This window comes from Haliotis rufescens, unplaced genomic scaffold (genome assembly GCF_023055435.1).
Source record: "Haliotis rufescens isolate VD_foot unplaced genomic scaffold, xgHalRufe1.0.p SCAF_13, whole genome shotgun sequence".
Taxonomy (NCBI): domain Eukaryota; kingdom Metazoa; phylum Mollusca; class Gastropoda; order Lepetellida; family Haliotidae; genus Haliotis; species Haliotis rufescens.
In genome coordinates this window covers 38446884-38457630 of record NW_025963813.1, presented here as the reverse complement: position 1 = coordinate 38457630, position 10747 = coordinate 38446884, and the positions used below count along the sequence as shown (strand labels likewise).

Below are 10747 nucleotides of genomic sequence, written 5' to 3'. Positions count from 1 at the left end.
ATTCAGGTCAACACAGTTAAAGACCCTTGCTCGAGCGTTTTCTCCCTGCATACTCCGCATTTGGGGCACGGATGCAGATGGTGTAACGTTCACCCAAAGTATGCAGGCACCAAATGTATCTAACAGTGTACTCACAGGTGACAAGTGCACGTAATTACATACTGTTTTGTAAATAGTGATACATGTAAACTATTTGGGGGTAAAATGGTCAGTGAATGTACCTTTTTATCACAGAATCAATACTCAATCCAAAGAAGAAATACATACATACTCAAATACTCAGTATCAAATCATTTAATAGCAAACAGTGATGTTTAGTTGTTGGGTAATACTCTGCAAAAAATAGAAACAGAAAAGCAGAAAAATTGTAAACATAAATAGAGTGTTTCCGACATCCATAAAAAAAATTAATACGTAAAACGAAATAGTCATTTCTGCATGGATTGGGACTGATTTGTGTGAAGGAATGAGGTATTGAAGAAATTTGGTGAAAAGATTGACAACAAACAGGTAAATCATATTTGGTCGTAGCCAGGCTTTTACACGTAGCACATGGCACAATTACAAGACTGTGAAACCGTCATCAGACACACTGGACAACATGTGGCTTTCCCAGATCCGGTCAACCACATATCACAAGTGGAGCGCAGGACAGGTTCATACAGCTACGCCACTTACGCGAAGGAACCGACAAAACCACCCCTACAACTACGGCAATACCAGGACAGTGACAGTGAGGAACCGTTGAAGGTCTTCCCGCTAGACGGACAAGTTCGAGGTGTCCTTGTGACGTCGGCTTGGACGTCGATGATGTGATTATAGCCACAACTGCGATGGTCGCTTTTTTTATGCTTCGCCGTGAGGATAGAAGACATCGTGTTTACAGGCGTCGCGGGGAACGCTATGCACGAAACTGCATGCAGAAAATGGACAGATATTAGTGGTGGTTGTTGGCAATCATCTCTTACACTGGCAGAACAGACTTGGTGCAACTTCTGGGGAATTTAACGACACAAAGTTACACGGTGGAGTTTTCGTGCAACAAGCGAACGTCATTTTCCAACAAGGCAACGCTTCACAAAGCAACAGCCTTTTTCACAAATCACAACATCCAGGTTCTCCCTTGGCCCTCTAGGTCTCCAGATTTAAACCAAATCGAAGATTAAAACAAAGTACAAGATCTATGCAATGATTCAGTCGGACAGAAACAGATAAGTGAATCAATAATATTAAGATTTATTTCCATAGCAGGCGCAGAAAATACAGGTTTGTTCTCTCATTCTCTGAACGTCATTACTGGCTACTGCAGGAGGCTACGTTAGCCTCAGGGAAGACGAGGAACCCGAATGACTTCCCGGGGAAGGTGATGGTGTTTTCTTCTGTCCTGTAAGGTTTCAGCTCCGGCAGCGAATTATTGACAAGGTCAAGCTGCTTGTTGTTCAAGGCCACCTTCCTAACATGGTAAAAACAGAGAACTGAACATGAGCTGACATGCTACTTTGTGAACAATTATAGTTTGTAACGTTCATGTATCACATGTGTATGTTATAGTAAACCAATACATATATGATAATTTCACGAATGGTTTTCTGTGGTTTTCAAGAAGAAAGTACCGACTTACTCTTACAACCTGCAACTCATTCATATATTAGTGTAAAAGTTAGTTTGGGAAATTACATACTAGTGACATCGATTGGTGTGAACCAGAGGACGTCTGGTGAGTCCAAGGACAAGTGTGAACTAGACGACTTCTATACCTTCGCTGGGAATCTTACCTGCTAGTGAGTCCATCGACTGGCGTCAACCAGAACACGTCTACAGGTTGGTTGGGGTCTTACCTGCTAGTGAGTCCATCGACTGGCGTCAACCAGAACACGTCTACAGGTTGGTTGGGGTCTTACCTGCTAGTGAGTCCATCGACTGGCGTCAACCAGAACACGTCTACAGGTTGGTCGGGAAACTGTGGGAACGTTATGGAGGTGTTGTTGTCTGTGGTCAGCAGGAAATACATCGTCACACCGCCGGGCATGTAGCCATAGGAACTAAAACACAACACGAAGTAATAGCGGACTAATTCACTTTGCATGTAAATGAACTCATTTGATTTCGTGATTGCGGACGGAAGGAGAACTATGTTACCACGTGAATTACAAATAAAGGATAATGAGGACCAATGGTCATCAATAATGTTGCCCTTTTCATCCGTTCCCCGGCCGCGTCATGTCAGAAGACGTCAAAAGATGGCACTTGTTGTTACCCTGTAACCCGCAATAATCTTATGTTAAACCCTGTTTTATGGTATCTCACCTCACATAGCCTTTATCTCATTCGATAGTTTGTTATTATGAATGTTCGTGTTTGCAGCCTGATGCATTACGATGTCTGGTTACAGTTGTAATTTTGGTTGTCAAGTTACATGGAAGGCTTTGTGCAGTGGGCGTAGGCCCTGATGGTGCTGTTGTCCACGGTCGCCTCTACTGAAAACACGGCGCCTCCCACGAGTCTCTTATACAGGACGGTTAACCAGTAGTCCTGCAGTAAAAAAACAGATTGAATAAAACTAACTCATCATTTGTCATTAATATCGATGTAGAAAAAAAAATGCACTGCAACTACATTTCGCTATGTTAAACGTTCATTTTTTCTTAAGGTACTTAGGTTGTGACATATACAGAAGAGTGCGTCTTGGAAGAGGAAAGGCTTTATCACACTGACTAAGCTGAAATATTGATTATTGTAACATGTTTTCAATATTTCAGCTCAGTCATTTTTATTCTCTTTCTCCACTCATATTTGGTCATGTTTTCAACTTGAGAAAATGATTATTTTTCATCGATACATCAGATGATAGTGAAGATAATGGTTTGCTAATATAGACGTCTATATGTCCAAGAAGGTCATAACATGATAACATCAATCGAGTGAGTGATTCTTGCGTCGAGCCGCATGAGCAATCTTGCAGCAATTAGTGAGTGAGTGAATATGGTTTTACCCCGCAATATTCCAGCAATATCACGGCGGGGGACACCAGGAATGGGCTTCACACATTGTACCCATGTCGGAAATCGAACCCGGGTCTTCGGCGTGACGAGCGAAAGCTTTAACCACTAGGCTACCCGACCGCCCCAGCAGCAATTAGGCTTCATCATCCTTAGAAGGTGGCTAATGATTTCATTCCATGAGATAAATGCATAACACTCAACCCACTTTGACCAATTGTGTCACAACCTGTTGCAGAATTATCAGTCAGATTACATGGTCGTGATTCACTCATACCATAATTATACAACGCCAATGCTAGAGAATAACCAGTCTCGATTTTAAAAGCGAAATAGATTCCATTTGGCTTGAAGGCAACATAACGGTGAATCTATATTCATGCAGTACTGAAAATCAGTGATTGTTTTTTATAGATGCTACATATATGTCTGATATTCCAAGTGTACCTCCATCATAACAGGAGGATGTCTCCCCAAGAAAGGGTAGGTTGGCTGGTACGTCTTGACACATCCATAGCTGTCTCTATATAACTGATCAGGTGATCCGTTAACATGGAAACGGTAAAATCAGAGTGTGCAGTGTGATCACTGAAAGTAAGGAATGACACCAAGAGGAAAGAACTGTCCAGAAGATGTGACGTCGTGTAAATGTATATTCAAGAAAGAAATAAGAAATCTGGTTGGTTCTGTACTTACAGGCAATGGCTCAAACGTATCATTGTCAATAAGTCCATAGCTTGCTGCGTAGAAATCCTGTCTGAGAACTGTCTTCAGTCCCATCCGAGCAGCAACACCAAGCTTGTCCAGCCACCTGAAAAGGGTACACTTTCAACAGGTGGTGTATATGTTGCATCTAAACACACACACGTCTATTCTATTACATCACAACCGTCCTTACATCCGAAGACAAATCTTATCTTTGTGTCATCTCTTCATATCTACAATATTTCAGCCCTAGATAGACGACATGAACCAATATTCATTATCAGTATGCGTGTATAGTTGACCAAGGTAGGAAGTGTATATGCTAAAGTTGTACGCACAGAAACCCAGCGGCATATCTGTCTGAGATTCCCGGGGCACCGCCATGATAACAGGAGGATGTTTCTCCCAACCAGACTGGGGTAAGTGGGTTGGTGCGTCTTGTCACATCCAACACCGTCTCTATATAAGTGACCAGGTTATCCATTAACTTGGAATCAGTAAAATCTGTGAGGTTTGCCGTTTCGCCACTGGTGTAGTATCTGTTAGAAACATCGATAGGTTTGATGACCATGGTTCATCTTCTTTGGTTGGTAGGAAATGTCACAAACAGGTAAAACATGTACATATACTTGGTGGCATGGCTTACGTTATTCAATCAGTTAATGTGATGATAAACAGAGATGGTTGACTTTTTTAGAGCAGAAAGTAAACTTCCTGTGTAATATTGCATTTGTGGACTTTCCTAGATTTGACTTGGGCAACGTGTCAGTATTCCATGAACTTTATACAAAGCATTTTAATTACAACAAACATAATATTTGACCATTCACTTAATGAAAAACCGGTACAGGTTAAGTAGTCTAGAACAATACATAGATTCTAAAGTAAACAACCTACTGGTGAAAAGTTATCCTGTCCACGGCCTTGTCTCCCCCTCCTGTGAAGAAACTGAGGAAACAAAGTGGGCATTGTTGTGTGAGTTGCTGTAATCTGTTATGTCTTCAAACAGCGATTGTGCATGTATGTTACTTCAAACCATAGATCCAACTCTACGTGACAAACTGACGAATACGAAGGTAGGTTTTGTCTCTTCACAGCACAACAGATATTTCTACAGCAACCACGTGAGATAAACCAGTACTATACGTATTTCAGAACAAAAGGGACTACGATTCTACATCCATAATTCTCCAAATTGATATATCACATTGACTGGGTGGCTACAAAAAGCATCAGTTTATTATAATATATTAATTATTTAGGTATTATGTTTTCTACTAGGTTGTCTTGGTGTTTCTTTCTAATTGCCATCGGGTGCTGTAACAATGGGTCCACCATCGTGTTCCACGTGCAGGTGGTGCATTTGTTTTTGTTCGGGGGTTATGTTTTGCGACCAGAATTGAGGTTTACTCTTTTGTCAAACTGTATGGCCACGACCCTTAGGTAAATTCATTGACAACATTGTCAGTTCAGTCTACTTACTCAGCAAAGAACTGTGATTTTGCTCCAGTTATAGAGGCCATGTCAGGTCCGATAACTGGTGTCACCTCATACCCTGGTGTCGATCGGAGCAGCTTCTTGAAGGTATAGAAGTCCTTACCTAACTGACTGCCGCTGACAGTGATGTTATATTGCCCAGGGAATAAGTCAGGTTCTGTAACCAGTTACACTTCTGAATTAATGTCACGAGATGTTATTGGCAAGTCATAAATCTTGTAAAATTGCGATATTTTCCTTGATTTTTCTGTGTATGAAATTAAGGGGCAAAAGGTAATTTCTCAGATTCATGAAAGAAATGTCATCAGATGTTCAAACGTTTTGGCACATTTAATTTTATTTCTTTATTAGTTGTATATTGAATTTATATTCAATCATATATATCCGTGTATTTAGTTATATACATACCGTTTCCGAGTTCAAAACCTGCCAGCTGGTACCCCTTCGCACTGTTGTATTGCAGCAGTTCCTTTGCGTTAGTAGGATCCCACTGTCCCTCCTTCCTCTTCAGGGCGTTCAGACCGAATATAAAGTTCCAGTTCACATCCTGGGCAAATGTATTTACAGCATCCCAGGTAGCTCCTGTAGATAGAACTGTAGTAACAGCACCCAAACACATCAGGTAGCTCCTGCAGATACAACTGCAGTAACAGCACCCAAACACATCAGGTAGCTCCTGCAGATACAACTGTAGTAACAGCACCCAAATATATCAGGTAGCTCCTGCAGATACAACTGTAGTAACAGCACCCAAACACATCAGGTAGCTCCTGCAGATACAACTGTAGTAACAGCACCCAAACACATCAGGTAGCTCCTGCAGATACAACTGTAGTAACAGCACCAAACATATCAGGTAGCTCCTGCAGATACAGCTGTAGTAACAGCACCCAAACACATCAGGTAGCTCCTGCAGATACAACTGTAGTAACAGCACCCAAACACATCTGATGCTCTAATATTTGAACCACCTCTTATCCTACCTCAGTGACAATAAAATCAAAGGTTTATCCATCCGCAATACAACAACAAGACAAACTATATATATCTTTAGTAGATGTACGCACCTGTAAATGAACGATTGACATCTACTGTGCCATTACCGGTAGGGTCAAAGGTCAGGCTGTCACCTTCAGTTCCTCCAATCCTCAGATAGCATGGAGACAAGCCTTTAGCCAGTGCCTGAACTTTTTGAGAGCTGGAGGTAAAGCAATAGCGTGATACAGGACATACGTCATAAATAATTGAGCAGGTTTATATGTGCTATACCGCATGCCTTGGTTACCTATCCAAAGAGAATACTATTTATCTAAATAAATTAACGAACAACAGAAGTAGCATCATGCATTTATTATATATTTATATTTTTTTTCTGTGATAAACGGCTTGGAAATCATTTTTATTGTAGACATCTGCTTTGCTAGTTTGAACTATGCCGTTACCAAAATACAAGAATACAAAATATCAATTTCAAATGAAAGGAATCTACAATAGCTCGATTAAAACAATTATGTCTGTTTCATATCAATTATGTGCATGAATAAAACTAGGAATATGATGTGTCCAAATCTCAGCTATAAGTGTGAATACAAATGATGGATTTCAAATCAAGGAATCTTCAATAACTTGATATCTATTGTCATCTATGGCAATGACCTTCACTGACTTACCTGAAGTCCAATCCTTTCCAGTGTTGTGGGGTCGGCAGGAGACTGGAGTCAAGTGTGACGCCCACAAATAGTTCATCAATAAATGACACTGCTTGTGTTGTGGACACCGTGACACTGACATTCACTGCTCCCGATGATGTGGAGGACATGAAGGTTGTGACCAGGAGGAGCACTGACAGTGTTACCTTCATTGTCTCTGGCTTGTCTTATCTGACTGAATGTCACACATAGTCTATATTCATGTGAGGTGGTCTCATATAGACTGTGTTGTGTCGGTATTGAGGCATATCGTGTTGTGTAAAAAAAATTACACATTATGTTGTGTCATCATTGACACATATTCTGTTGTAACGTCAAAAAAACATATCGTGTTTTGTCGTCATTGATAAATATCGTGTTGTGTTGACATTGAGGCTTATCGTGTTGTGTCGCCATTGATACAAATGTTTTGGGTCGACATTGATACAACTTGTGTGCATATATTAAATCATATTGTGTCCGTGTCGACAAATATGTCTTCGAAATTGATGTCCGAACGAATTACCAGTATGGCATGATAGTAAGTGACAACAGTGCTTGGAAACACCTGCATAAGTGCTTAAGTACACACTTGCGTCCCCTACATTACATGATCATGCGACCCGTGAAGATCCGGGGTAGAATAGGTCTTCAGCATCCCATGCTTGCCGTAAAAGGGGACTATGCTTGTCGTAAAAGGCGACCAACGTGATCGGGTGGACTCGAATATTTACAGACCGCTGTCATATAGTTGGAATATTGCTGAGTGCGGCGTTAAACAACAAACCAAACAACATGAACATGCATTAATGTGTCGTTTGTCGTTCTTTACAATGAAGAGCAAATTGCAAGTTTTAGTTCTAGTTCATTTGTTCTAAGCATACTTCGAGCAACAACGGTGCACAAAGAGACATGTAAGGGAAAATGTCATTACATTTTATGCATGAATTGGTTTAGCAAATAGATTGTACAGATGCGCGTGTGGACATTAATGTGCACCATCATTAATGGACTGAAATTTTATGTCAAATCTGTCATTAATTATCTCTTTTAAAGGTCAAGAATAATATATAATATTTAGACATAACACACACTATATATTAGTGATGGTTTATGTAACTCTGTGTTCTAATCTCAATTACTGATAGCAATGTGGGCTGGTTATTCCCACTTTAATAGACAGCTTGTGAGTAAAGGCATGTTGATGCCTTCAGTTATCGGTCTTTAATATTGCTGCTGAGGACGGTGTTAAAGAACAGACAACAGCAACAATATTACATCAGTGTTTTTTAAAGTGAGCAATACACAAGATGAGTATTCAGCTTAGACATTGTCAAATGCTGCAGTATCTATCATTTTACGTGCCGTCCTGAGACAACTTTTTTGTCCTATACACGGCATTGCCATTACGCCTCATATAATGTACACGTAGCTGTCTGAATGGCCAGTCTCTGTCATTCAGGACCCTTAAAAGACGGCTGGTTAGCCTGTACTGATATCATGACGTCATACATTGACGCTCTTCATAATTCCTGTAACTATACATATAGTATGACGGTGGTTGCAAGATAGATTTTATTGTGACACACACAAAGTTCACCAGGTGGTCAGCCAGGTTTGAGACCTTGATCGTACGATCTCAGTTTATTATGACAGGAGTTCTATTTACCTTAAGGACAGTCGTTTTACTAAAAGGTTTACAAAATTACCAGTGAAAGACTGATTTTAACATACATGCATGAATTTATCTGAGAACATATTGTAAATTTAGTGCATGAGTTCCAAACACACAGGAGTGGCTAATAGATTGCTGGCAGTTGTATAACATACGTGTTGTATAACAGTTGTTAATAGCAGTTGTATAACATACGTGTGTCGACCTTGTTGTGTCTGGTTTTCTTGACATGGATTTCTGCTTTGTCGACAGAACGTGTGAAGTTGACTATCGAAATAGGTCAACAATTTTTCTGTTATCGTAAGTTGTAAATGGTATTTGCTGAAAGCGCTGTTTCTCTGTGCTTGAGACTAGGGCGTAACCGTGGAAGTCCGTGATGACAATGCTCCGCCATCTTGTATACTCAATCTTCTTATGCACTGTCCTTCATGGTGCAGATGCTGACATCTACATCAACACACAGGCTGCCGTCAACAAAGTCCATGATAAATATGTGGGTGTGACACTCGACTCCAGTGTTCTTGGTTTTGTTGTAAGTGGACTTAACCTGACGCGAGGATTTGTAAGTGAAACCATTGTATGTGTATATTGTGTCATTTCTTACAAAATCAATAGCTAAATAATAAATTGAAAACGACACAGTTTCACATGTTTGAAGGTACGCGTAAACTTTAGTGAGTTAGTTGGTTGATAGGTCTTTATGTAGATATGTCTGTAGGTCTGTAGGCAGGTAGGTAGGTAGAGAGGTGTGTAGAGAGGTAGGTAGATGACTTGCCACTTGTAAATTCCAGCAATACGAAATCACGGAAGAGCGATGATAGGATTTGCATATTTTACCAATGAAGGAACATAAACCTAATACCGAACATTAATGGCGTTGAATATCATAACTTTGATCAAACACCTTTTGAGCAACAGTCATATGTATGGCTTTCTTACTACTGTTCATAGGAAGAGTATGTTACAACACATACACAATAACAGACATGAGCTTGGAACTATGTATACTAATTCTCTAATTTACATGGTCACATTGTTACACCTTTGGAAAGCCATTATTGTTGGTACATGCGGCAACACAATACGTTACACAGAAGTGTAACGGCAGGCAGACTTATCCCCGCCCCGAGTGACGGTTACACAGCAGTGTATCGGCAGGCACACTAACCCTCGCCCCGCACGCGGGTTACACAGCAGTGTTACGGCAGGCACACCAATCCTCGCACCGCATGCGGGTTACACAGCAGTGTTACGGCAGGCAGACTAACCCTTGCCCCGCATGCGGGTTACACAGCAGTGTTACGGCAGGCACACCAATCCTCGCACCGCATGCGGGTTACACAACACTGTAACGGCAGGCGGACAAACCCTCGCCCCGCATGGTGGTTGATTGTATTTCCTCAAGCCGACGTCAGTGTTTGTAGAACTGCTGTTTGATCAAACTCTGTTCATCTCATTGATCAGTCATGAAATATTACCCAGGAACAGTTACGTGGGGACAGATGAACTGATATGTCCTCAACCTCCCCATTCTCTCCTAAATGGTTTGCTTATTCCTTATCACTTGTAGAGCCTCTGTTCTGAGAGCTGGTGGTCCGTGGTTCGATCTCCAGACTGTGTCGTGCCAAAACATATTGAAAGATGGTATTTGTTGTTACCGTGTCTGGCGCTCGGCAAAGTACATGGTACATGTATGTTAATTTCGTCTGTATTCTCTTATTACGGGACATGTTTGTGTTCTTTGAAACATATGAGAGCTGTTAATGTTTACGACTTCGGTGAAACCCACGAGCACGGGTATGGTGCTGACAAACCTAGAAACATAATCAGGGTGAACCGGGACTTGAACCCACAATCATAGGTTTCTGGCGTGCCCAAGGGACGCAACTCTGCACAGCGAATCGCGGCGCCTTAGACGTCTGTTCCACACGTCCCGTCAAATCTCATACACAATGTCACTGGAAGTCGTCCAACAGGCAGTTAATGTCATATCAGATACATCTTTCAATGACAACAACATTTTCTCGGATCATGTATTCTCTTAACACCATCACGAACAGTCATTTAGGGGCCAAACGTCGCAAGAAATACAACGATCTGGACATATTTATAGATAGTAAAGGTAGCAAATTAGCGAAAACAGTCCTACTTTTTTTTTCATGATAAGTTTATTATCTAGGCAC

At 41.0% G+C, this 10747-nt stretch overlaps 1 protein-coding gene across 1 annotated transcript; it reads right to left on the bottom strand.

The window, feature by feature from the left end:
* Positions 1-1220: 1220 nt before the first annotated feature.
* On the bottom strand, positions 1221-7085 carry LOC124116511 (heparanase-like). The gene is made up of 10 exons (XM_048394538.1): positions 6872-7085; positions 6269-6399; positions 5610-5783; positions 5187-5358; positions 4602-4652; positions 4043-4243; positions 3696-3810; positions 2417-2532; positions 1902-2042; positions 1221-1453 (listed from the first exon to the last, which is right to left on the bottom strand). Exons 1-10 carry the CDS (start codon positions 7060-7062, stop codon positions 1294-1296), a joined length of 1452 nt encoding a protein of 483 aa, XP_048250495.1. The 5' UTR covers positions 7063-7085; the 3' UTR covers positions 1221-1293.
* Between the last annotated feature and the right edge of the window lie 3662 nt (positions 7086-10747).

What these genes read in the sequence shown, in the direction of transcription:
- LOC124116511 (XM_048394538.1), bottom strand. Translation starts at nt 7,062, where the DNA reads ATGAAGGTAACACTGTCAGTGCTCCTCCTGGTCACAACCTTCATGTCC. An exon ending in TGGAAAGGATTGGACTTCAG is followed by an intron (nt 6,400 to 6,871) that starts GTAAGTCAGTGA and finishes CTTTACCTCCAG; the next exon opens with CTCTCAAAAAGTTCAGGCAC. An exon ending in AGATATGCCGCTGGGTTTCT is followed by an intron (nt 3,811 to 4,042) that starts GTGCGTACAACT and finishes TACCCTTTTCAG; the next exon opens with GTGGCTGGACAAGCTTGGTG.